The sequence below is a fragment of the Emys orbicularis genome, chromosome 10 (genome assembly GCF_028017835.1).
Source record: "Emys orbicularis isolate rEmyOrb1 chromosome 10, rEmyOrb1.hap1, whole genome shotgun sequence".
In the NCBI taxonomy this organism is placed as follows: Eukaryota; Metazoa; Chordata; order Testudines; family Emydidae; genus Emys; species Emys orbicularis.
In genome coordinates, this window is record NC_088692.1 from 84878830 (window position 1) to 84906176 (window position 27347).

At 44.7% G+C, this 27347-nt stretch overlaps 2 protein-coding genes across 2 annotated transcripts in view; one reads left to right on the forward strand and one right to left on the reverse strand.

Moving 5' to 3' along the window:
* Positions 1 to 983: 983 nt before the first annotated feature.
* On the forward strand, positions 984 to 18653 carry SLC24A1 (solute carrier family 24 member 1). The gene is made up of 8 exons (XM_065412261.1): positions 984 to 1988; positions 4108 to 4170; positions 4951 to 5059; positions 11218 to 11330; positions 12224 to 12424; positions 13769 to 13858; positions 15073 to 15239; positions 18404 to 18653. The coding sequence occupies exons 1-8, from the start codon at positions 984 to 986 to the stop codon at positions 18651 to 18653; spliced, it is 1998 nt and encodes a 665-aa protein (XP_065268333.1).
* A 5886-nt stretch (positions 18654 to 24539) lies between these two features.
* DENND4A (DENN domain containing 4A) overlaps positions 24540 to 27347 on the reverse strand; it is a 69931-nt gene continuing 67123 nt past the window's right edge. Inside the window, exons 28-30 of the mRNA XM_065412260.1 lie at positions 26570 to 26732; positions 25438 to 25502; positions 24540 to 24718 (exon numbers count right to left, since the gene is read on the reverse strand). Coding sequence (XP_065268332.1) covers positions 24582 to 24718; positions 25438 to 25502; positions 26570 to 26732 — 365 coding nt within the window. The 3' untranslated portion in view covers positions 24540 to 24581. The remainder of the gene's footprint in view (positions 24719 to 25437; positions 25503 to 26569; positions 26733 to 27347) is intronic.

Genomic DNA, 27347 nt, shown 5'->3' on the forward strand with positions numbered 1-27347 from the left:
TCCAGACCACAAGGTGAATGCTATTCTCCCCCACATCAATGTTTCTGTACTGCCATAGCCCAGGTCTCTGTTGCTTTGGTATTTACAATTTGGCTCCCTCTGTAAGTACGGAAGATATGCTAATTATCCCCAAACAGACAGTGTGATAACTAGTCCACTTTGCCAGTCCTAATTTGGACAGTAGGTTTGAAGAGGTGTAGCCATAGTAACAAATGAATGCTCAGCACTTTTGTTTTTACTATAGCCAGGCCTTGCCTTCTGCTTTTCTCAAACTGAAAGCAAACATAGAAATCACCTTTTGCTTGGTTTGTATCTCGTGAGAGTGCAAACGTTGGGGAGCTGTGGAGTGGCACTAGCTGGGAGATATTAGAGCAATTGCCAGGTACATTTCCAGCAACGTGTCAAGCTTATATAGGTAAGTAACTGGCCTGTATGTAGAGTGGATTTAACACGTTGGGTTCGTCCTTAGTACTTAATCTTCTATAGTGATTTAGACTGTAAGTAAGCTCCTTGGGGCAGGGACCATGTTGACTTATATGCTTATAAAGCACTGAGCAGAGTGCTACAAACTATCCGTTGGACCCAAATCAAAACCCAGATCTGAAGAACCCTGAGCTTTGTGGGACGAAGTGATGGGGGAGAGCAGAATTCAGATACAGAGCTGAATGTTGTGGCTGGCTCATCTCCATAATGAGCCAAACCAAAATGCCAGATCTGTACAGCCCCAAACTTTGGGAAATGAGGGGGTTGAAAGCTGGATCTAGATCTGAATTTGCCAGTTTGGGCCCATCTTATATAATGCAAACATAATGCCAGTTAATAATGCGTTGAGTTGAGTTAGGTGACAGGAGATCCTTGCACTATGTGTTTCACACTAAAACTTCTTCTTTTGTAGGATTCTACACTTTTTGTAGCATGCAGTTCTGGTCCTGTTGAGATCCCCACATCTAGGAGCAGCAAGAGACTCCCAATGATAGGTGTAAATGCAGTTTGGTGACCAGGAGAAGTCTCCATTGGCTCCAGGAACATTGATCAGATTTGTGAGCATTCGGGAAATGCATTTACCACTGAGGAGAAGGCTTCAGAGGAACCGGGTTCTTTTCCTATTGGCCATGGTGTTGGCTTTTTCCATCTATCAGTTTCTCTGTGGCCCTAAAATTCGTTCAGCACCTTGGACAGCATCTCAGCCTGAGGATCAAGTGAAAGTGACCACCAGGGACCTTTCCAGCAACAAAGCCACTGCCGCGGACAATGGAACAACAGCATCCAAGATAAGGCATTGTGTATATGTGGACCCTACGCCAACCATGCCCATCACATCATCTGTGAATGCAACCCCACCCCTAGGAAGTGTCAATCTGACCCACCTGGATGAAGAGGGAAGTTACCCAACACCCCCCTCCCATGGAGAATACCCTGAAGACCTTTTTAGCTTGGAGGAGCGCAGGAAAGGGTGGGTCATACTTCACATCTTTGGCATGATGTATGTGTTTGTGGCCTTGGCCATAGTGTGTGATGAATATTTTGTCCCCGCCTTGGATGTAATCACGGAGAAGTTGCAGATCTCCGATGATGTGGCAGGGGCCACCTTCATGGCAGCAGGCGGATCAGCACCAGAACTCTTCACCTCTCTCATAGGTGTCTTCATCTCACACAGCAACGTGGGCATTGGCACCATTGTAGGCTCGGCGGTGTTTAATATTCTTTTTGTCATTGGCACCTGTGCCCTTTTCTCGAGGGAGATACTCCACCTGACCTGGTGGCCCTTGTTTAGAGACGTCTCGTTCTACATTCTAGACTTACTGATGCTCATCCTGTTTTTCTTAGACAGCTTCATTGTTTGGTGGGAAAGCATCCTTTTGTTGAGTGCCTACATCCTCTATGTGCTCACCATGAAATGGAACGTTCACTTAGAACAATGGGTGAAGGAACAGGTGAACAAGACAAGAAATACCGTGAAGGCAGCCGCTTCTGAAGACACAAAGAAGGTTAGTGTCCTCGTTGTTTTGTTGCCTCGTTGGGACTATTTGTTCTCACTTAAAGAACAAGGAAAGGTTGAGCCTCCTTGGGAAAGGGTGCATGAGACCAACCTAATCAATCCCTTCAAAACTACAACTGTTGGTTAAGACAATTGCTTTACTTACTGATGATTGTTAAAAGGTGAGGGAACGTAATCTAAATATTAGGAAGTGAGGGGGAAATCAAGGAAAAGTCCATAATCCATTCAAAGGGGGCTCAACTGTAGAACAAATCAGACTGTATCCATTAGGTGCACCTCTGCATTTTCAGAGAGATGTATGGGATTTTCCACTCAGCTGTCATTAGTGGGAACTAGATGATTCAGTCCCATTCAGTGGTGGAGATTCAGGGCCTACATTAGCAGTCGGGAACCATAGAAGACACATTGGCTTGAAATGTGCATTCTAGGAGCTAACAGGAGCATTTCTTTGGTTGTTTGAATCTAAACAATATGAGGATCACAACCCTTCCCTTTCGCCTATCAGGCTAAATCAGGGGTGGGCCACATCTGGGTGGGGAAATTGTATGCAGGGCCATGAATGTAGGGCTGGGGCAGGGGGTTGGGGTGCAGGAGGGGTGTAGGTTGCGGCAGGGGCCTCAGGGCAGGGAGTTGGGGTGCAGGAGAGGTGCAGGCTCCAGCCTGGTGCCACTTACCTCAAGTGGCTCCAGGGTGGCAACGGCGCGCAGTGGGGCTAAGGCAGGCTTTCTGCCTGCCCTGGCCCTGTGCCGCTCCCGGAAGCGTCCAGCATGTCCGGCAGTGGCTCCTGGAGGTGGGGTGGGGCAGGCGGCTTTGCCGCGCGCTGCCCTCGTCTGCGGGTACCACCCCCAAAGCTCCCATTGGCCACAGTTCCCCGTTCCTGGCCAATGGGAGCTGCGTGGGGCGGTGCCTGCATGCAAGGGCAGCGCATGGAGCCCTCTGCCTCCCCAGGGGCCACAGGAATGTGGTGCCGGGCGTTTCCGGGAGTGGCGCGGGGCCAGGGCAGGCAGGGAGCCTGCCTTAGGCCCCGCTGTGCCACAGGGCTGGCAATCCCACACGCCGGATTGGAAGCCCCGATGGGCTGTAGTTTGCCCTCCCCTGGGCTAGATGCTGAGCAGTCTAGGCTACTGACGCCTGTGGTATATGAAAACTATGTGCAATTGTGGTATCATCGCACCTTTTCTGTACAGAATTTGAAAAGGAGCAGAGACCAAAGAATGATACTGAAAGGGATGAGGGGCACAGAGAGAACTCCACGTAAATCAGGAGACATGCGCAAATACTGCAAGACAACCTGATCTAATGGGAAACAGAGTTTTTTCTAAGGAGTTTTGCTACTTTCTTCAACTGTGGATCTCCAACCCCCTCTTGCTCCCCTAAAAGAAGCTGAACAAAGGGAGCAAGAGGGGGCTGGAGATCCATGGTTCGAGGGTGGGTCAGTGTGGGGCCCAGGAGCTGCCAGTCCATGAATTATGCTCCCCTCTGAACATGGCAGATTTCCCATAGGAAACCCCTATGTAACCTCAGCTGCATGCATACATCGATACACACACCATGGTCAACAGCAAGAATCAAACATGGGGTCTTCTGCACCCAAGGCACACGCCCCTGCACTTTGAACTAAGGGAGAATTCTAGCTGTGAGACAGCAGACGACTGTATAGGTGCTGGAACCAGCCATGAGCAAGAAATGTGATCCCAGACTCCATGTGTGGAAGGCAATGCTGCACAGTGCAGGGTTAACCCCCTCTGCACCAGCTCTCCCTCTCAGAAGATGGGTAAGGCATAGATGCTGGGGACAGAGGCAGTATTATCCAGCTCCTCAGGAAGCACTGCAGAAGGGGAGGCCATCCTGGGTCTGGCACAAGATCCATACGACTGTGTTTTATCTTGCTCACAGACCCTGGGGATCTATAGGGTTTCCAGGCCACTCCCTTTACTCCTCTATGTGGCCACGAGTTCCTCCCCATTGAGGCAAGTGTGTGACTCCAGTTCTGTGAGCAAACCTCATAGGCAGAGATTTGTAGACACTTCCATGCAAGGGCAGCATCCGTGCAGGTTGATGAAGAACTAATGGCATTCCCACAATTTTATATTCTTGTTTCCATGTAGCAAGGCAATGGGTCAGTTGCAAGGGATGGAGCAAAGCACTCAGACGACAGCAAGAGACTGGAGGTAAGTGGATATAATAGTCTGTGCAACACTATATGGATCTGGATGTATTGCAACTGGAACCAGCCCTGAATTTAAATAGATGCACCAAGCAGAAACCATTCTGTTGGTCAGGAAAGGAAAGGACACAAACTCCTTTCAGGATGTGTCCTCTTCTCGGTGTAAGGAAATACGAACCAAATTCTGCCTTTGTGAACAGGAGCAGCCATGGGCATTGAGCAAATGGAAACTGAGGCAGAAACTGGCTTGTTGTCTCAGGATAGCCCAGTGCTGTAATCTGATGCTACTCTCGGGGATACGGTGAACTTGAGCAGAGAGGCAGGCTTGGTCAGATTAATGTTGATGATTCTCAGTCCACTTCCGAGCAGACAAAAGTCCACAATAGATAAACCACCATAACTGGAACTAAGGCCCCAAGCCAGCCAACAGCTTAAGCATGTGCTCAACTTTAAGCATATGCTTTGCTGGATCAGGGCCTAATTTAGGAACCTCCTTGTTGGCAGTCTCTGGAGAGAGGCCATGGATAGGCTATGGAGACTGAACTCTTCTCTCTTCCCTGGAGCTGGCTGAGACACATTAGTGAGGCAGGGATGGGAAACCTGCATTGCTGCTGCCTGTCCTGGCCCTGCTGATTGGCTCAGGGACATCAGTCTCCTGGGGTGTCAATCCCGCTTTCACCAGGACTAAAAGACAGTAATGAACGACAGGAATAGTCTGACTGTGGGGAAATAGCGAAGGGGCCTGGGATTAATGGCTGTGTTGTACATTCACCCTGTTCTACAGCTCATGCCATCCTTACAGCGAGGAGGCAGCTCGGCCTCTCTGCACAACAGCCACATGCGCACCACCATTTTCCAGCTCATGATCCGCACCCTGGACCCCCTGGCCGAAGGTGAGCTAATGCCCCACCTCTGTGTGATTAGACACTGTTCTGTAGCCTGGATGCAGGCAAAGCTCACGGCGATATACACAGGATCAGGTCCTTGGCTGGTGAAAATCCATTCAAATCAGTTCGGCTATTCCAGTTTACAGCAGCTGAGGAGCTGATCCGCAGCAGAGTGTGCATATGATTATTTCAGAATGGGAGTCCTTTCCCAAGCTCAGTCCTCTCTCTGATCAAGGGCCCTGTGCCTGGGGGAAATGGCACTCCATTTCTGATGTGCTATGGGAGCTGTTATTACAACAACAAAAACCACCGAGACTCATTAAACATACCTGGGAAGAGGCAAGCAAGGACAAATTCAGCAGATCTGTTGTGGCTGTGGCGCTGAACAGTTTCCCCAGCAGATGAAGGATGACTGGTCACATAAAAATGCACCTTTCCAAGCTGATGTTTAATGGTGCCGTGAATTTTAGCCAGATGTTTTCTTTTCACCAGGCTATAAAATAAGCAATGTAGAGATTGCTGAGGGTAAATCTGACATTGATGTGCTTTGGAAGGCTGAGCGCTCTTACTTTGGTAACACACAACTCTCTTAAAATTACAACCCTAACCCGAGGCCTTCGGTTCTTACTGAGGTCAACTTGCTTCCAACCAGCATGCAACGTCTGGTGTTTTCCATATGATGCCAGCCTCTCCCCTTATGTTATGGAGGTGGCACCATAGTGCCCCAGGATTCCCAGTGGCTGTAGGTATGGTTTCAAAATGTTAATTAAAGCGCTAGCTAATTTTGCCTCTAATATATAATTGCAGCTATCTGGCATGTATAACAAAGTATTAAGATGAGAATTTACTTGATGTGTGAACTTCATGAAACAGTATCAGAAGTGATACTAACACCTACTTTTGATCTAGGGTTAATTAAGTACAGGGATATACATAATGTAAATTGATGGCAATCAACAGGTTATAGATAAGTGCAGACAATATCATTCACATTTCCTTTGACCCCTATGAACACTCCAGCGAATTAGTACACTTAACATTCCTTTGATATTCACACATAAGTTAATTGGCCTGTTGCTCTGACCCGAATGGGTCTGTCAGAGTCACAGGCACTATAGAAAAAAGAATGCAGCTAAACAGATTAAACTAGCAATTGAAGAGAAACAGATCAACAGTGACTTCAGGGGGTTTTCCTCTTGTTACACCGCAGCTGCATTTGGCCCTGTGAGCATTACAGCCAGGCAGGAGGAGGATGCAGACCAACAACAGAATCAGGGCTACCAGTTCTTTTCAATAGGCTCAGTAGGCCATGCTGATCTCCTGGCGTGGAATGCTTGAAGCCAGTTCCAAAAGAGGAATATACAAGAAATTAACAAACAAACCAGGAGGGCGGGATAGCTGACACTGATCTTCTAGTAGTTGTTAGGCTGCTGAAATGCACAGGCTGACACAAGTTACCTGCCACCTTGTATAACTGATAGCTTCTCCATGAGAGACAAAGCTCAGATTCATGGGTAATTTGCAAACAATAGTGCCACATGTGCTGAAGGGAAGAAAGAAGCTGCCACCTGGAATGGAGAAAACAAACCATTCTGCAGCGGGTTTGTGTATTGCTTTGCTATTGGAAACCATACCACTAGCCATCAGCGGAGACGAATCAGTCTGGGAAGGATCAATAACATAGGTGAAGATCACAGTATTTTCCCAACAGTGTCTTTCTCACAAGTATGGCTCCTGGATTGGACCATGGGTTTATGGAGGACTTACTGAATTTAACCGGCCCCCACTGTTCAGTTACTTTGGATTATTCAGGGCCTAGTGAGGTATCTTGATAGCCCACCTCGATTAGTGTGTTCTCCCCCCCCCCACCCCCCAAAAAAAATACTGCCAAAGCCTTAACTCCGCGAGGAGTCCTGAACGCGGGCAGCGTGAACAGCACTGCCAGGATAAATGGGGGCAAGGCGATGGTGGAGCGAGGCTGCTGAATAAGCCAGAGCACTGACAGAGACTTAACCTACAACTACCCTTTCTCCCTGCACCAGCCTTCAGGTGATGCAGCCTCCTCGGCCAATGACAGCCCCCCCTTGGAACGCATGGCAGGAGAATTAATGTCCCACTTTCAAATCACTGAGGCTGAGCGCATGCAAACTGGCCAGTGGCCAGTCAGGCCTGAAGCTAATGAGTTTACCTTGATCGAGAGATGCCCTCAAACTCCACTCCTAGAGGACTCCATAGCTTTAGCTCAGGCAAGGGCAGGGAGCCAACAGCTTAGTCCCGTTCAGGGCTGGGGCCTGGCTGCCCTGATCCAACCCCTCTGCAATGCAAGTGCTTTATCTCCACTAGCAGCCGGGAGAGTGTCAGGGAGACAGGGTGGTCTAGTGGTTAGAGAGCGAGACTGAGCATTTGCCACAGCACCCAGCTGTTTGCATCTGTGCACAGCAATGGGGGAGCTCAGTCTTGGAGCATTCCATACCCACTCTGCACATGGTTAAATGACAATACAAGGGGGAAGGCCGCAGGGAGTCTGGCTCTGAGCTCTGACTCATCCTTTCCCCATCTGTACCGGGGGGATGAGAGCTAGAGTGGGTTGGAAAACTAAAAACACGGCTTCAATTTTCCCAACTCCCCCCCTCCGTCCCATTTCTCACTGAAATATCATTTGGCTAAAAATGCCCCAACCAACTCTGACATCCAGCTGCCTGTGTCAGGTGCTATGAGATCGTGACCTGAGACACTAGTGTTGCCTGATTTATGGATTATGTATTAATTATACTGATTACTTAAGAATTCCCAGTTAACACGCAGATAGGTTCTTGTCCCAAGATCAGGCCCAGTATTATTAAAATGACTGTTCACAACATTCACCCTTAGGAAACCCTTCTGTATTTGTGATCAGTAGTGAGAGATAATACCGGATGAGCATGTGAGCAGCCCTATCCTCTCACCATCCCCTGCAGAACAACCTGAAATGTTAATCAGTCCCCTCCACCCTCAAAACCTCTCACCGGAACTTAGAGGTGCTTTCAACCCAGGCTGGCACCAAGATCCCAGGTGCTGCTCTCACTGGGGCTAGTAACCTCCCCACTTTGGTAAATCACTCAAATGCTGATAGTCCTCCAATGCCTTCCCACAATGCCCAGTGTGCCCGGAAGGACAGCCAGGTTCTCCCACAATTCACGGGGAAAGAATTATAGAGCAGCTCAGCTTACTGCAAAGAACCTGGGGCTGTACCCCCAGACGTCCTAGCACCACACGGGGGAGCGCAGTGCCCGTGAGCACACGGTAACTCAAGGAGGAGGCTTTGTGGTGTGGCTGCTCACAACTGGGCCAGGCCAATCCACAAGCCAATGACACGAGTTAACACTGCAGTGAAGAGGGGCCTAACAGGGACTCAGAGGAGTTTGTCGTCTTCATGATCAATGAAATGTAAAGAGCATTTTTCATCCCAGGCCCTGGGTTGGCCAGGCTGCAGGCACACTGGCCAAACCTCATCTCCAGTCACATGACAGGAGGAGGAACTGCTTTAGTTTTCATGTAATCAAAAACTGAGCAAAGTCAGCACTACTCAGGTAACAACAGCATCTTACCTCAAAATGCCTTCCTTCCGCATCCGCTCGCTCTGCAGTATTGAATATCGGCCATGCTGATGCACTGGAAGGAACGCCCTGCTCCCTCTCTCCCCACACATCTTATCTAGACTTTTTTTCAAAGCTGGTTATTTTAGATTTCAGGCAAACCACCCTTTAAGAGCTCAGGGATAATTATTGAAATGCTAACTGCCTGGAGACTACAATATAACAATCCTGGTCAGCTAGCAACACTCTAGAGCTGAAATCATCTTGGGTCTCAGGGTTGACTGCAGCCCATACTACAAGGCTCATTGGGTGGGAGTTAATTCCTTACACCTGATGACAGGCCTGTCCCTCTTTTCATTCCCAGCAAAGTTTAAAGACAAGCTTGACATCATGAGCAACTTGGCCACGGGCAAACGAGGCTCTCAGGTCAGACAAGGAGTGAAACCGGAAGGTGAGCTCAAGGCAAGCTGCACCATTTGCCTGTAGTGTCCTTTTGCTTTGCACTGTACGTGCTCACCCCACCAGCGCTGCAGGTCCGGGGCTGCCCATGAAATGTAGCCGTGCAACACACATTTCCACTCTGTGAGCACTGATCACATGCAGCTGTCTGTGCAAAAGCAGCCGCAAACGCTTGGGATATATACCGGCACCAAGAGCTGGCAATCAAGTTAATTCCTGCCGAGCCCTGGGAGTGCATTGGTGAAATAAGCATCCAAATGGAAATGACCGGGATGAGACGGGCTATTCAATCAGAAGGGAAGATTGTGCCATTACATTCAGCCGCTGGATGCTGATGCGTCACTAAGACACCGGTGGGGGTGGAGGGGCTGCAAATGGGATTTGTTCTTTAAAACAAACAAAAGAGCCTTCGCCTGGGACCTGGGTCTGACTCCTCGACGGGAACATGGCAGCGTGACTGTGAGGGGGCACACAGTATGAAATGTCCCGTGCGATTGTCTTCTGAATAGTTGCTGGCTTTAGCTACACCTCTACCCCGATATAACGCGACCCGATAGAACACAAATTCGGATATAACGCGATAAAGCAGCGCTCCGGGGGGCGGGGCTGTGCACTCCGGTGGATCAAAGCAAGTTCGATATAACGCGGTTTCACCTATAACACGGTAAGCTTTTTTGGCTGCCAAGGACAGCGTTATATCGAGGTAGAGGTGTATTTCAGTAGTGATTCATAGGCTGCTTGAGCTAAGACTTGTAGAGGAGGTAGCTGTCCAGCGCTGCAACATGGATCTGTGCTATTCGTGGGGCTGGAGCCATCTGAAAGTGGATGGGTAAAATTCACACTGAAGTGCCCATCTCCGCAGGCACAGTGCTATACCACTGGAGTGCCCTAACCATGTAATAACATAGTTTGGTCTTGTCTGTGTAGATGAGGACCAAGCTGTGGTAAAGCTCTAAATGAAGATCTGGGAGCATATCCTCAGCAAATTGTCATAGTTCCACTGACTTACCCCAGGTGAGGCTCTGCCCCCTACAGGATCTTTCCTGTATAGATGGGCCTAGGCTACATCCTATCCATGTTACCAAACTGTGCTATATCCTCGGGCCAGATGTTTTCGAAGTCCCACTTCTGTGCATCTCATTATGCAACCCCCAAATGGCACATGCCAAGGACAGCTTCTGAAAACGTGCCCTCACATTTGTACAAGGTTGTAAAAACAGGATCACTATGACCATTATAAGGGAGTTAGGTTCAGCCTGCACAGCTCAGGCCAAACCATCCTACAATACTAGTCTAGGTATGATCCTGTTATAACATGATCCCCTGACCTGGCAGATTTGGCTATATAGATGGGCCCAGAACGTATTCGCTAAGCCACATTACAGCAGCATGTCAAGATCCTATTCTCTCTGACTCAATGCCCCTCTTCCCGCCACTATCCAATATCCATGGTCCAGCACTGTTCGGAGCGGCTGTTTTCAGGTTTCTCTTGCTTTCGGTTACATGGGTTAATTACATTCCTGGAGGGACCAGCACAGAGGAGTCTGGGGATTTTTTCCTTTGTGTTATCGGGTGTCAGCACTTTTCTCTTTGGACATGTGCCCGGTGATTAGGGATTAAAGTCTGGCAGACAGAACAGTCGTTTCTGAGAAAACTTGAACAACACCAGCCCCTAGAGAATGCCCCCGTCATGGTGGAAAGAAGGAAGCAGAGCCCTGCATCCTGCCTGGTTGTTGAGGCTGGCTTTAATAGAAGTCTCAAACTCTGTGTCCATTAGCGATCAGCCAATCAGCACTCCCTCCCCTCACTATATCTGCCTTTAACCGCATGGGTATTACATAAGTGATGCCCCAGCACAAAGATGCGAGGCAAAGCTTCTGCAACAACCTTACGTCTAAGGTTAGCGGGCCTGATTGTGCCCTGTTTTTGCTGGCCAGACTCTATAACTGGGGTGTATCTGTAGGATAATCAGAGGGAACAAACAATAGATTGACCTTCCAACCCTTCAGAAAGAGCTTGCTTTGCACTGCTCCAGTTTATGGGGTCAGAAACGTAAATGTTTTGCACTCTGATGTGGGGAGGTCATCTCTTACTGCTGGGCCCAGCTCTCTCTCTTATCCTTTCAAGCAGAGAACAAAGCGGAAGCAGAATTAGCAACCACTGTTCAAGAAACGCCTGCCAGCGACTCCAACCTCAGTGTGGTGGAGGATGAACACAATGTGGACACACCACCTGGCGGGCAGGTATTGTGAACTGGAGCCACGTGGAACAAGAGCTCAGCCCAGGCCAAAACCTCAGTGCCGTGTCTGGTGAAAGAGGGCACAACCCAACTCAAGTCATTAGCCACTCTAAATAGACCGTCCTTGTAGTAACAAGTTATCTTGAGTGGCAACAGAGAGCGCTAACACGAGTCACTAGTTAGACCCAGTCAGCTAAGACCCCAAAATGCTCCTTCTAGTCAAATCCAGGCTCAGAGGTACTACAGCAGTGGACTGTGGTAGCCTTACGTAGTATACTGCTATACTCCTCAAGCTGTCCCATGGATTTCGGTGAGACTGCTCTAGGAGTAAGTGACTCCGCAGTGGAAATGAGGGTATCACAACCTGTGTAAACTGGTTAGAGCAAAGACTGTGTCGTCCTCTATGGCAGTTCTTTTTGTTTTAATGATATGTGCCCTGACCCAGGGAAGGGATGGTGGCCCCTTGAAAGAGATGAGGATATTTTGCTGTGTTGAAGACCTGGTGGTTTGAAAGCCAGATAACATGTATTGTCTGTGTGTGTCCAGTGCCCAACACAATGGGGTCCTGATCCGTGACCAGGGCCTCTGGGCACTACAGCAATACACATACTTAAGATATTCAGGAGTCTGACTGCAGCCTCGCTGGGCGCCTGCACTGAGATAGGATCGTTCACAATGTGGTCACGTAATAGTGACCTGGGGGACGGACTGTTCTGCAAATATTTACAAATGGGATCATCAAAAACTAGATCTCTGCCCTGGGGGACAGGAACACACAGTCATCCACAGCTGTGTGTGTGTGACTGCACACACACACACACACACACTCAATGCAGCCTTCTAATGCAGTTGTTTCAAAATGTGTTTGGGGGGGTTGGTTGTTTTTTTGGGTCACAGCTCTCTCCGGATATAGAAGGCAGCAGCTCTGAGGAGGAGGAAGATTGTGATGAGGAGAGTGAGGATGAAGATGAGGAGGAAGAAAATGACGAGCCGTTATCCCTCGAATGGCCAGAGACCCGGAGAAAACAAGCTCTTTACCTTTTCCTCCTGCCCGTTGTGTTCCCTCTCTGGCTCACAGTGCCCGACGTTAGGAACCCAGTAAGATTTTACTTTCTTTATGCCACTGCGATGGATAAAGCTTTATTAGCAACAGAGCCATGGGGTCTCTATTTTCCCCATAGATCGCTCGGGCCTCTATGTACCTACTTCCCACTGATGGTAGTGGGAGCTGGAGCCCCTGTTCTGGGACGGGGGTTGCTCTCAAAGGTGAGAAGTAACTGAAAGCAGATATTCTTCTCTACCTTCCCCTGAATTTTACAAGGCAAAACCAGCCAGCAATGGCTAATGTCGAGTAGCAGAGACTCCTCTAGGAAACTGCGGCGGCTGTGTCAGTCCCAGATTTGATATGACAGAAACACCACTGCAGCTGGGACTCTCAGCTAGCAGAGGCAGAAGAGAGGCTAACAACAGAACGAGCCCAGAGCCTGAGCTACCCTCTGTCCTCTCCAAGGAGTCGGTCCATGTTGTGTGGGAGGCAGATTGGCAGGGAAGCGTGGGCCGCTTTGCACTGGTGCTGCGTTCGTTATACCTGTTCAGAGCTAGAAAACGTCACTCCCCACGTCAGCACTTTTGTTTTTTTAAAGCAAACACTGAAAAATGTAAAGAAGAAATAAACAAAAATTGTTTCTGTGCCTGCGTAGCACTGGCCATAGAGTACATTAACCGATAGGAGACTGACTTACTACACACTACTGCTGTCTAGATCCAGGGCATTTCATTAGCAGCGTGTAGTCATAGCACCTAGTGGCACTGGTTATATCAAACATTTCTCTACTAGAGCGGTTCTCAAACTTCACTGCACCTGCCACCCCCTTCTGACAACAAAAATTACTATATGGCCCCAGGAGCCCGCTCGAACCCCACCACCCCATGCGGGGGGGACCGAAACCCGAGCCCCGCCGCCCCTGGCAGGGTGGGGGCAAAGCTGAAGCCCAAGGGCTTCAACCCCAGGCCTGTAACCTGAGCCACCAGCCTTGGCAACCCCATTAAAACAGGGTCGCGACCCACTTTGGGGTCCCGCCCCCCAGTTTGAGAACTGCTGCTCTACTACATGGCTGCAGGCCATTAGCAATGAGGGTGAAGTCTGCCCACTGAACAGTCACGTGACAGGATGCAAGGGCCTCTGCAAAAAATACTGGCGGTGGGATGAAACGCAATAAAATAGCGTGGACTGAAAACTAAGCACGGTGCAGCTTGTTTTAAGCAGCCACCCAAGGTATCAGCAAAAACTGGGCACCTAGTAGAGGTGTGAAAAATCAAACAAAATGATACCAGAGACTATGGGGCCATGTTAAAATAATTGCCTGAGGTGAAGTGATGGAGGGTGGATCAGGCTGTTGGGAAGATCAGACTCCTAACCGTTTTCAAACTTGCTTTGAACAGAGGTCTAGAAACTTCTTTGCCATCACATTTCTAGGAGCCATCATCTGGATTGCAGCATTTTCCTACCTCATGGTGTGGTGGGCACATCAGGTAAGAGGTTCTTTTTCTATCTAGAAACAAAGAGTGGTTCAAAAAACAAGTAGCGGGGGAAAATGCCCCACTGTGGCAGACACCTTTGGCCTGGTCTACACCTACAAATTAAATAGACCTAGCTACATGGCTAGGGCTGTGAAAATTTTGCACCCTGTGTGACACAATTAGGTCAGCCTATGAATTGTTCCACTGGCCTACCTTCCACCTTTTGGAGAGGTGGATTACATTGACGGAAGAACTCTTTCTGTCGATGTAGGAAGCGTCTATACTACAGTGGCAGCAGCACAGATGTGCTTTTGTAGTATAGATATTACCCTTTGTTTTCAATGACTTTACAGATACTGCCATCCAATTAACTCTAGACATTTTGTTCTGGGAGAACCCAAGTGAGAATGTTCAATTTCATCCTTTTTCATTTGACAAAGATTAATTCTTGCCCCCACCCCCAGTTTCTAAGGGAGTTTGTGCATCAGTGGAAGAAATGTTGTCAAGTTGACAATTATCTTCATTGTCTTTTTATCAATGCATATTTCTATGGGGGACATAAGTGTTTTAACCATATCTAATTAAATTTCTAAGAATATAGGGTCTGATATAGCGTGATGCTGAGTGCCCTTAATGCCCCTTGCCTTAATATCAATTTGCTATTCAAGGAGAGGTGAAAGGTACTCAGCCCCTTGCAGGACTGGGGCCTACAATATGTATTTGGTGATATACTGTACATCTATCTTATAGTTAATCAAACCACGAATCAACAGAAATTGTGGACACTAAACCACAGTACAGATGTCAATCAGCAAATGGGACTGTGTGTCTAACTAGGAAGACCACTCAGATAAAGAATTTATCATGATTTGGGCCAGTTTTAAAATTTGGAGAGGAAAGATAACTCCACATCTTCTGGAGATGTTCCAAGACAGAGGTGTGCTGTGCTGCAACTGAACACGCTCCCACTTGGTCTGGTCTCTGAGGCACAACTTTGCAGTTAGAAGGGGATAAAGGAAATAGATTTCCATTAAAGAAAGTATTTCATATCAAAAGAAGCCTTAGAATTAGGCCATCCTGTATCTTGAAAAGCAGAATTAGGCTGCAGTCTTTAAGGGGATTTCAAATAAAATCATAACCCAAATACAGTATCAAGCCTTCAGGAATGAAAAGGGTTAATTACATTCTTTGTTTCAAAACTAAGGACCATTGTTGCTGTTTATTAGGTTGGAGAAACAATTGGGATTTCGGAGGAAATTATGGGTTTAACAATCCTGGCAGCAGGGACTTCAATCCCTGACCTCATCACAAGCGTTATTGTTGCACGTAAAGGCCTGGGTGACATGGCTGTCTCCAGCTCTGTGGGCAGCAACATCTTTGACATCACTGTTGGGTAAGTACTAGCCCCATGTTAAGAGTCACGTTTGGTTTGAAGTAGAAAATGCTGCATTTCTATTCCAGTCTAAATCGGACTCGTTACTTTCGTGTTGGGAACAAACCAAATTAAAGGACAGCTGGACAATTAGTGACACACATTCATTGGAACAGATTTCTTTAGTTAACCTGACCCAAAGAGAGAGTTTAGAACTAAAACCCAATGCCAGGGACTGCAGCAGGGTGAGAACTCAAGACGTTTTAAGTGGTATAAGTTTTTACTCTAAGCGGCCGTAGTGCCGCTGAACCGGAGTATGTGGTTTAAAATAAATAGCAGCAGCTTTACCCGAGGATCTCAGCGTGCCTCAAAAACATTTCATCTTTCAGCCCCAAGGTGTGAGAGACAAGGACCACGTCCCTCCTTTAACTGAGAATGTTTCCCTTTCTTAACTGACCGCTTTTAAAATTTAATTTCTGGTTTTTTTTTGTTTTTAATGGTTTAGGGTAATACGACTTGCATTGATCCTGTTACAGTTTGATGCATTTTTATATGATAGGATCTAGAGATCTGCTGCACTCAGCTGATATTGCTAATTTTAAAATCAGACAGACTGTGGTACCCACTGAGGAGCTGTTTTTCCAAAATTAAATAGTTCTGTCATTTAAAAAAAATGAAAGGGGCTTGCACATTTAGTGTAGCTTAGAGCATGACACAGCCCAGCGATAGTTTTTGATCAATATGTTTTACTAGCTCTTCTTTAGAGAAAAATCTGAAAACATGACGTGAAAAGGATGGGTGCAGGGAATCACTGCCTCGAGGGAGGATTTGGCAGTGAGGTAGTTGCTCTGAGGCTTGTGCTCAAGGGCCTGCTCAGGCTGGAACTCAAGTGTGGAGATAACCTCTTTGCACGTGGTTACAAACTTCTCAGTGGGAAAAAAAACCTGTGTTGCATTTTGTCCATGTCCTGCTCAGAATCAGTCTGCTAGCTCTCCTTCCGCAGCAGAGGAGGAGGTGTCTGAGTCAAAGGACAGATACCATCTACGACAGGCCCTTTTGCGGCTAGCCTTGCACAGGGCTTTGAGCCCCCTAGAAATTTCTCCTTTTGATTCGTCTCTTGTAGGCTCACACTCCCACAGGCCAGGGGATGGGGATTCACTGCCAGTTTCCTGCCTCAAGCTGTGAGGAAGGGGTGCTGATGGTGAGCCCTGCTTCTATCCCCAAGGCACTTTGGACCCATTTCAGGATGTGGGGTGGGGCCAGAAGCCTTGTCCTTAAGGTCCTGAATTGCCCCAGGACTCCCCGTCCTCCAGGCTGGCTGAATGAAGTCCTTAGAGCCGCTCCCTATTCTGTTCCATGTCTCCTGGTCACGCTTTTCTGTGGTGGAGTCGCAGCTTCCTGGGGGGATACAGGTCCCAAGCTGCCTGTCCGACCCCAAGCTCCGTGCCCTAGCAGCCCTAGGGTCAGCTGGCTGACAACAGGCAGGGCATAATTCGCCCTCTGTAGAGCCTGTTAAAGCTGCCCAGGGCCGGCTCCAGCATTTCTGCCGCCCCAAGCAAAAAAAACACAAAACAAACAACAACAAAAAGTCGCGATTGGCGGCGGCAGTTCAGCGGCAGGTCCTTCGCTCCTAGAAGGAGTGAGGGACCTGCCGCCCCCGAATTGCCGCAGGTGCCGCCCCAAGCACCTGCTTGTTAAGCTGGTGCCTGGAGCCGGCCCTGAAGCTGCCTCACAAGATGGAGCCCCTTTTGGGGTCCGCCGGGAGCTTGCGCAGCTGCTCTGCCATCCCTGAAAGCTGGCCGAGGTGCTTGAGCCACATGCTGCTAAATACCTGGTCCAAGAGGAAGAGAGAACAAAGCAGGCTGCCCTAAAACAAAACCCCCAAAAGGCAAAGAAAAGGTCAGGAGCCCAGAGGCCCACCTCTGATTGCCCCGGGGAGACAGAACTGGCAGCAGGCCAGCTAAGGAAGCATAGCTAGCCCAGGCTGTGCTACAGCTTTGAACTGCCGCCGGAAACTGCCGACAGGAAGGGAATAGCCCGTATGGAGCAGAAATGTGGGGGCCGCTGGACTGCAGAAACAGGAGCAAAGCCAGCAGCAGGACAGGAAACACCAGTTGCCAGTAGGCCCTGACCTGTCATTAAGAGCGGACGTATTGGGAAACTAGGTGGCTGGGCAGCACATGCAAGGCTAGAAGAGAAGTCAGCAGGAAAGCATACGGAGAGGAAGAGAAGCCTGAGACCAAGCACTAGAACAGCAGTTCTCAAACTGTGGGTCGGGGACCCCAAAGTGGGTCATGACCCCATTTGAATGGGGTCACCAGGGCTGGCTTAGACTTGCTGGAGCCCAGGAGCCCTGGGCATCGGGACTCAGGTTACAGGCCCCCTGCCTGGGGCTGAAGTCCTTGGGCTTCATGGCTTCAGCTTTGCCCCCCTCCCCGACCGGGAGCTCAGACTTCAGTCCCCCCTGCTGGGGTCATATAGTAATTTTTATTGTCCAAAGAGGGTCGTGGTGCAATGAAGTTGGAGACCCCTGCACTAGAGACGCACATGGATGGGAGTAGGAGTCAGAGATGGACAGTAGAAAGAGAGCAGAGATGAAATGCGTGGCAAGAGGAGATGGTGGGATCAGGTTTCACCTCCCCCCCACCCCAAAGCAGGGCAGATCACATGTATTGCATTTCAGTTATGTTAGCAGCTAGTGTTGCTGCAGCAGGGATGTTTTGTGATAGACATGGGAGGGAAAGTGGTCTGTGGAAGGTTATGAAGATGCAGCCCATGCTCTGAAGCAGTTTGAGTATGCCCCTCCCTAGGCTACACTGGGATCATCCAGTAGCAGTTTTTCAGGAGAGAAACAAAGATCTCTTGGCCTAATGCTCAGCATTTGGCGGTAGGAGATCCAAGTTTTGTCCCATCTAGCACAGGCTTCCAGTGTGACTTTACTCAAGACAAGCTCCAAGCCTGGCTTCCTGAACGGGATGAAAGCAGTCCAGAGTACTAGCCCAAAACTCACCTCCTAGGGCAGAAAGCAAGAGAAGTCCGTTTTAGATAAAACAACGGAATGAAGATTGCACATGACGTTTTTCTGCATGGCTCTTGATACCAATTGCTTTAGATCTATGTATAAAATTCAATTTTGCATGAACTCCTCTAAGCATTCCTTTAAACTGCTTTTCCCTTACTTACAGCTTGCCAGTTCCTTGGTTCCTTTATTCCATCTTCAATGGACTCGGCTCAGTTGCTGTCAGTAGTAATGGTTTGTTTTGTGCAATTGTTCTGCTTTTTCTCATGCTCTTGTTTGTGATCATCTCAATTGCTCTATCTAAATGGAAAATGAACAAACTATTGGGGCTCACCATGTTTGCTCTTTACTTTGTATTTTTGATTATCAGTGTGATGCTAGAAGATAGAATCATATCCTGCCCAATATCGGTATGAGGCTTGGGTGTAACTACCATTTGGGCAGCACAAGACGATGTGATCTCCATATACAGTATGTGTAAATGAACTTGAAAATGGGTTTAAGGTAGTTATATTTTACTTACTTAAACCAATTGTAAGCTTATTGAACATTATGAAAACTAAGCTTAGTGAAACTTAAATTCAAATAAAGATTTCTATTAATATATTTATATGCATTAATATATATTTAGGCCCCAATCCTGCAAAGACCCCACACAGGTGTTTAAAATGTTATGCACTGCAAGTCGTCCTCTTGAAGTAATAAGATGAAAGACGGAGGCTCTGCCCACTTGTAGTCATTAAAGATCCCAGGCAATTTTTGCAGGAGTCAGAGTATTATTAGTCTTTTGCAGAATCAGGGGCTAAATTATTAATGAAAGGGCCTGATCCTAAATCCACTGAAGTCAATGGAGCTTTGTCATTGGGTGTGGGATCAGACCCTGATGGTGAAATTCAGCCCGGTGGAGAGAGCCAGTGCTGATCTTCTTACACCCCCAAAATAGGGCTTAAGTGGGATGTAAGTGTTGAACAGGCCTTGAGTTGGTCCCTCTAAACAGAGGGGAATTTCACCCTAAACTCTTTGGAGAAAGAGCAATAAACTGATTTCTGTGCCCAGTGGGAAAAGCATTTACCAGTTACACAGCAATCCTGAAGAATATCCACTCTGCCACATTATAAATAAGCATCTAATTCTGCAATGTGATCTCTGAACTCATGGTGAAGTCCTACATAAACCAGAGGGACTCCATGTGGCTCTAAGAGTCCATTGGTACAGTTTGCTTTGCAGGATTCAGGGACTAGGACAGCACACTGCAAACCAGTAAAAGGTAAAGAGAACAGGAAGTGAAACTGTTATCAAAAGAGGAAGCTGAAATGATCTTATATTGCTTTTCACCCCCTGAAAGTGACTGTATTCAACTCCTGTTATCACTAATGTGTTTTGCATAATTGTGTCACATGAAGAAATGCTAATTGTCATCCACCATTATCAATTAGCCTGTATGGTTTAAAGTTACCAATGCCTCAATTAAACCAGCAAAGTGATGAGAAACTATAGATGCTTCTGTCATTCTTAAACCATTTAATAAAATTTAAATGAGCATAACCATACTGAGAACTTTAGCTTTTTATTTACTTGTAAAACTTTGAACTTTTATTCTTTTGGATGAGACAAAAAGTTTATCATTGTGAACAGTGACCTATATATTTTAAATGAATTACAAAACAAAATAAACATCCAACAAACTGATGTTCTTTTTGGTAAATAAAATTTAAACGTTACATATTTACAAATCTACAACCATTCATTTAAAAAGTGCTGTTTGCAAACTAACAAAGTACCATTTTAAAATCCAGATGAGAATATTATTATATCTAGAAATACCCCCTCTCTGAAATTAAAATTTGTACCTTCCATTTGTTATACAAAGATTTTGCATGCAGAAATTGTTCCTTTCTTTCTTTGGGGTAGAAATTATTTCATTTGTCCGTGGAAATTTAAGAAATCATTTTATCATAACTGTACCAAGAGCAAACCTAATGGCAGTGGGCAGTATTTAACAGTCACAGAGAAAAATTTCCACTTCTAATAGCATCTCATTATTCCATCCCTAACAGTATTCCCCCCCCCCCCCTCTGCTGCTATGGTGGAACAAGAGAAAAGCATGGTATATATTGCACTGAAATGTAAAACACTTATTTAAAGTTAATGGAAAGAAGCACTATATAGCACACACAATATTTTACGATTTTTAAAATTGAAAATATATTCCAGAAGTACTAGAAAACATATTCATCCTAGCAGTACTGGAAAACATAATCAAAATGCTTTTTTAATAAAGGACAGTGAAGGCTGAAAATTATTTCAATATTGGATTGTATGATGCTTAAAAACTTCCCACCTTCAGGATCTGCATTCTGACCACCACATTATAACAATCTGAATGAGGAGAATTTCTCATTCATCTAAAAATATATCAATTTCTCAGATATCATTTTATATTTCACAAACGATCTGGAAAAAAGGGATAAATAATGAGGTGGCAAGGTTTGTAGATGATACAAAATTACTCAAGATAGTTAAGTCCAAAGCAGACTGCGAAGAGTTACAAAGGGATCTCACAAAACTGGGTGACTGGGAACAAAATGGCAGATGAAATTCAGTGTTGCTAATTGCAAAGTAATGCACTGGAAAACATAATCCCAACTTTACATATAAAATGATGGGGTCTAAATTAGCTGTTAACCACTCAAGAAAGAGATCTTGGAGTCATTATGAATCATTCTCTAAAAACATCTACTCAATGTGAGAAGCAGTTGAAAAAACTAACAATGTTAGGAACCATTAGGAAAGGGATAGATAATAAGATAAAAATATCATAATGCCACTATATAAATCCATGGTATGCCCACACCTTGAATACTGCATGCAGTTCTGGTCATCCCAGCTCAAAAAGATGTATTAGGAATGGAAAAGAAAAAAAAGAGAAGGGCAACAAAAATGATTAAGGGTATGGAACAGCTTCCATAGGAGGCGAGATGAAAAACTCTGGGACTCTTCAGGTTGGGAAAAAAAAGAGATGACTAAGGGGGATCTGATAGAGGGCTATAAAATCATGAATGGGGTGGAGAAAATGAATAAGGAAGTGTTATTTACCCCTTCACATAAAACACAAGAACCCGGGGTCATCTAATAAAATTAATAGACAGCAGGTTGAAAACAAACAAAAGGAAGTACTTCTTCACACAACACACAGTCAACGTATAGAACTTGTTGCCAGGGTATATTGTGATGGCCAGAAGTTAAAACTATAACTGGGCTAAAAAAAAAAAAAAAAAAGAATCAGATAAGTTCATGGAAGATAGCCATTGATGGACCTATTAGCCAAGATGGTCAGGGAAGCAACACTGGATGCCCTTAAGTCTTTGACTGCCATAAACTGGGGCTGGATGACAGGGCATGGATCACTTTATAATTGCCCTGTTCTGTGTATTGCTTTTGAAGCATCTGGCATTGGCCACTGTCGGAAGACAGCATACTTGGCTAGATGGACCATTGGTCTAACCCAGTGTGGCCATTCTTATGTTATAATGTTTCTACAGTTGACTGACTTGCAACAGGTTTTGCGAAAGGAGTATTTAAAAGTTAAGTGTATAATGATTTAATTTGATAAATAAAAACTAGATGGTATATTAGTGTAAAGCAAGCACAACTAAACATCAGCAACCGTTAAGAAATGCAGTCTTAAGAGGGCAAGGGCACACTAAAATTGCTTGCCTGAAATAACGAGACATATACAATATTTTTATGGTACATTATGTGCTTTCAATATAATACTGAAGGGACTTTTCATACCTGCAGAAGCTGGCAAACTTGTTTGGTCTTCTACAATTAAGGTGGTAGAAAGTACTCATAAGCAAGCTGGGTTAAAGGATTGGGCTATGTATTAAATATGCTGATATTCTGTGCTAGCACAAGTGCATAGTTGCAATGTAATGTCATCAAATGAGACTTGGTGTGGAGACCAGACTCAGATACTTGTGCCAGTACAGGTTAACTGCTCAATCTAAAACATGAAGCCTGCCTCATAGCTTTCCAAGTACCTCTAGAACACCAATGACAGCTCTGGAGAAACAGCTTGTTCTCCTTCATGGCTATTAGGTACTATAGAATGGTGATTATCAAGTAGTAGTAACTGTAGTAGGAAATAGGATTTAAAGAAAGTGGTATAACACTGCATTACACACAGCACAAATATGTAGGTAGTTATTTACATACATGGCAACTATTGTAGGTAACTTTTACTTGGTAAATACAATGTAACTACAGCAGAGCATGCATACATGTCACTAGGTATTTACAATGAGTAAGTTCAAAAGTAATGACCATGTATTCCGCACGCTGGTTTTGATGACTGAGTTGAGCATGTTGGCAGCGTATTTATCATGTATTGTAACTGATGATTAATATGGTAGTTTTACAACATCAGTGAGGAATACTTTTTAGAAAATGTGGGCACTACAAAATAAAGCATCACAAATTTTTAAAATAATTAAGCATGTGAAAACTGGTGGTAAATGTAACGTTACTATCTCCACCTAAAGAAAAAAATAGCTACACAATTAGCAGCATCTTAGAAAAGAGGTATTATTCAATGAAAGCTATATCCAAAAAGACCAAACGTGGGTCAAGATGTATTTTGCATGTAACATTAAGAGTAAACTGCAGCTCTTGACATTTTAAAACAGTCTGCTTAGGGCAGCATCCCCTTACTCTTTTGAAGAGGGATTGGTAGGTGCTTTGAAATAACCCTCTAAAGGTCTAATCATATTTCCATTCAATAATAATAATGACGTCAATAGAATTTTTCAATTTACTTCAGTGGAAACAGGATGGAGTCCTCACTGCCCCTCGTTAACTCTGACAAGGTGGCAGGTGCGAGTGTCTGGGGCTATGCAGAAAACTCCCACAAAAAGGTATATTTAGCTTTTCCATCTAGGTAAATATCACGGTAGGATTGGTCTTGGAAATTAGAAAGGTTGAGAGATGTCTGCAGGCAAGCAAACCCAAACCTGTCTCTCAAAGATTGAAAGAGTATCTTCTCCATCTCCAATGCTGCAGGGTGGTAGGAAAAAACTTGCACATAGAACCTCTGATACTTTATACATAAAACCTGCTTTCTGGTGTGTAGCTGCTGTGAATGAGTGCGTAACATTTTCTGAAATTTCTAGAACTTCAAAGCATGAGCCAGAAGTCATGACTCCAAGGTGGAGAGTTATGCAGCACTATTTTCTTTACAGAGCCGAAGTTACTGTGTTGCCTGGGAAATACAGGATCAGTCATTCCAAATATACTTTATTACATACAGCATATCCCAATGGATTAAATTCCCTATATATTTCATGTAGCATATTTTCTTATTTAAAAAAGAGTGTAACTTTGGACCACAATGAATTAAGTGCCATGTTTAGGGCATTTACAAACATACCTACACCTCCATATACAGGACTGTACACTATACATTTTATGTGGAACTATTTTTGTAAGCTATTTGCTATACATCTTGTAATATATACCCATAGATATATTAAATTAGTAAATGCCAACAGCTAAAAAGCGTTGGATCTCCTTAAAGTAAACTGTGGGATTCTTCAATGTATTACAGAATTTTGTGGGGGACTTCTACAGAAAGAAAGATACTATATAGAGTCAGAGTGTTAATAACCATATTTTTACACAAGTTTGCCATACTTTTCATCCGATTGCAGTGGTAGTACATAATTCTGTGTGTGCAAGAGAAATACTGGCCCCAGAATGTTACCTAGGACAGTGCTGAAATTATAGACCACTTCAAAAGCAAATTATTTTTTCGAAACCTAATTGGACCAGTTACTATAAATAGCAGGAAAAAAATGAGCACTGTATTGCTTATGCAATAAGTTCATTAAAATTCACTAGAGTAATTTAAAAAAATAAAAAAATATCAACTTACTATAAACAATTTAAAATATGAATATAACTTTGTATGCGCTTCATAACATTTTGAATATTCTATGTAAACAGATTTGCAGAATTTACTTCACTCTTGCTAGTTTCAGTGCATCATTTTTGTCTGCCTCTCCCAAGTTTTGTTTAAAGGACTGTAAAATGTTGTCCCTTGTTAGAGAACTGATCTAGTTTACGGTCGCCTACTCCACAAAATGATTTGCAGAGAGAAGCAAGGAGAGGAAAGTAGTATTTGGCCCCTTCTTTGCTCATTGTCCATTTTTGTAACTACATAGGCCCAATTTTTTCCAGTCGTCTGACACAGTACATTTGTAAATATGTTTTCCAACACTGAAGACCGAGATGTTCTTTGTGACTTTACACATGTATACAATTCATTAAAATATATATATATATTTTTAAAGATATGGTTCTCCAAAAATCTTTCGGCATTCCATCACTCCAGTACTTGGCGGTCTATCGCAGTTGTGAGTGCTCTTGACCTGATTAGCTGTGAGACGATCATAGGCCATTTTGTACTCTCTGTCAAAAGCATCTGCAGAAATAAAAAGAAAATTTACGTATTGTACCATTACTTATACAGATGCTAAAATAGGGTTACCACCTTTCTAGTTGCTGGTAACCAGATCCCTTAGGCCCCACCCCTGCTCCGCCTCCTCCCCAAGGCCCCACCTCTTCCCCAAAGGCCTCGCCCCATCGCTTGCTCCTCCCTGCCCCATCTCTCTCTCTCTCTTTTTTCTCCTCACTCCCTGTCACTTGCTGCCTCCTCTCAAGGAGCCTGCCTGCAGGTGGGAGGCGGCCCCAGCTGAGCAGGGGCCGGCATGGGTTCATGACCCAGCGCTTCCCCATGCGCCGTGGTAACTGGACTTTTGGTTTGGGTACTATTTAGAGTTGCCAGGTCCCCTTTTTGACTGGACTTTCTGGTAGAAAACCAGGCACCTGGCAACCCTAAATCACACCCAAACACGGAAGCCAAAAACTGGACTGTCCGGGTAAAACCTGGACCGGTGGCAACCCTATGCCAATAGTGTAGTTGTGCCTATTTTCATGAAACAGCTGAAGAGTCCTTGTAACCGTACTTTAATGTGTATAAAAATGTAAAAGACACATACTAGGAAAGCATATTATCAGCAGTTTTCATTAACATTGCGCACATTCAAATATACCAAAATAGATATTTTCTCCTTGAAAGCTGAAATAATGATTTGTACAAACCATTAATCTACATTTACCTAAATACAGTTTATAACTTACCTATATCAATGTTCTCTCTTCCTAGAGCAACAAGGGAAAGAAATAATATTTCTCTATAGAGGCTCCTAAAAATGTAAAAAAAAAAAAAAGAAAAAAAAGTCATTAATTTTAATTCTGAAAGATGGTAGCATTTGTAATCAATACTACAGACAATTCAAAATCATGGCAAAACGCAAGTAAACAAACAGTACTTCTCTTAAACACATTGTTGAAAAAAATGCCACCTTGAAAATCATTATTTATTGAGCCCCTGATCTGTGTTTGGTGCTCAAACATGGAAAATGACAATGTCCCTTTACCTAGGAGTTTATAGGCTAAGGGCCTGATCCGACTCCCAGTGAAGTCAGTGGAGTCTGGATCAGGCTCTAATTGGAACATGCACACATGGGACAGTCACAAAATATTCCAGCGATAAAAGATATTAGAGACAGTAAAAAAAAATTGTTGTCACAAACTTTTCTGAAGAAAAGTGATTTTTTGAGAGAATTAAAGATTTTCCATGGAAACATTTTGATTCTCTAGAAATGTCCACTTTTTTTCTAAATAAAACAAAATCTCATTTCTTTCCCCCCCCCTTCCTCTTCTCTCACTTTTTTACCTTTCCCCCCTTTTTCCACTGGAAAAGTGAAGGAAAAAAGTTTAAAAGGTGAAATTAAGTAACATTTTTCTCCCTTCTTGAGACTCCTACCCCTATACACCTTACGAGTACAAAAAATGGGAAGAAAAGTAATAAATAAATAAATAAATAAATAAAAGAAAGGGGGGGGGGAATAAAAGAAAGTGAGGAAAAACCCACTCCAAAATGAAAATAAAAATCAAAGCGAAACAAAAACTCTTGAATTTTGTCAAACCCCCCCCCCCCCCAAACAAAAAACAAACAAACAAAACCATAACCCAACCAGCCAACAAATTACTGGAAAATTTGGAATGAAGTTAAGAAAACGAAGGGTTTTTAAAATAAAGCTTTTGCAATAATAATTTTTTAAAAACATTGACCATATTTAGTAGATACTCTTGGAAGAACATTGCTGAACACCTTGAAAAGGTTGTAAACCTCTGAATATACTATTCATACTGCGATACCATGCTCATTGCAAAAGCTTGCTTCAATTTGATACATGAGTATTCCTACCTCTGTCTTTTAATCTGTGGCCATTTGTTCAGTCGCTCTAAGACTTGACTCATTGGTCCATAGACATCATTCATCTTAATACTTTTCACCATGCTTCTCAAGAGCTCCTGGTTAAAGGAGTCATCGTCTTTTTGCAATAAATGGACCACTGGATACTTTTGGGCTGCCAAAGAACAGAAACACCATAAGAAGAAATGTGCTTTTTGTAAGCAGCATGGTATGAGAAAACCAAAAACAGTGGAAGGCTATAAAAATGTGGATACACTCAATACGTTAAAAAAAAAAAAAAAAAAAAAGAAATAAGCGTCAAGTCAGAACAGCATCAGGGTAAAGAAAGAGAACAGGAATATAGGAGACAAGCACAAATAAACAGCCATAAATGGGCCTACTGACCATTTGCAGGTCTTTTAGTAGCAATCAAGTACTTAGTTTAAAAAAACCCCTCTAAAATAAGAAAATAGGCTAAATGGATGGATTTATTGAAATGTTTTGTACAAACTACTGTATAAGTTTTGTGAATTACCAAGCACAATCCTACTATTCCTCTCTCTCCCATAAAGAAAACACTGACAAGAAATGGTGGCCTACTTATACCGGAAAACAAAACTTGTTGCAGCGGTATGCTGGAAGCTAAAATCTACTTGTAAAACACACACACAGACACACACACACCAAATAAATAAATAAATAAATAATCATCACAAAAAAGTTAGCAATAGCAACAAACATAACACTCACTCTCAAACAAAAGAGTACGATTTTGACCTGCAAGACAAAG

Excerpts from the sequence above, each read along its gene's own strand:
- SLC24A1 (XM_065412261.1), top strand. The coding sequence starts at position 984 with ATGCAGTTTGGTGACCAGGAGAAGTCTCCATTGGCTCCAGGAACATTG. Across the intron at positions 1,989-4,107 it reads CTTCTGAAGACACAAAGAAG|CAAGGCAATGGGTCAGTTGC; the intron begins GTTAGTGTCCTC and ends GTTTCCATGTAG. Across the intron at positions 5,060-11,217 it reads CCTGGACCCCCTGGCCGAAG|AGAACAAAGCGGAAGCAGAA; the intron begins GTGAGCTAATGC and ends CCTTTCAAGCAG.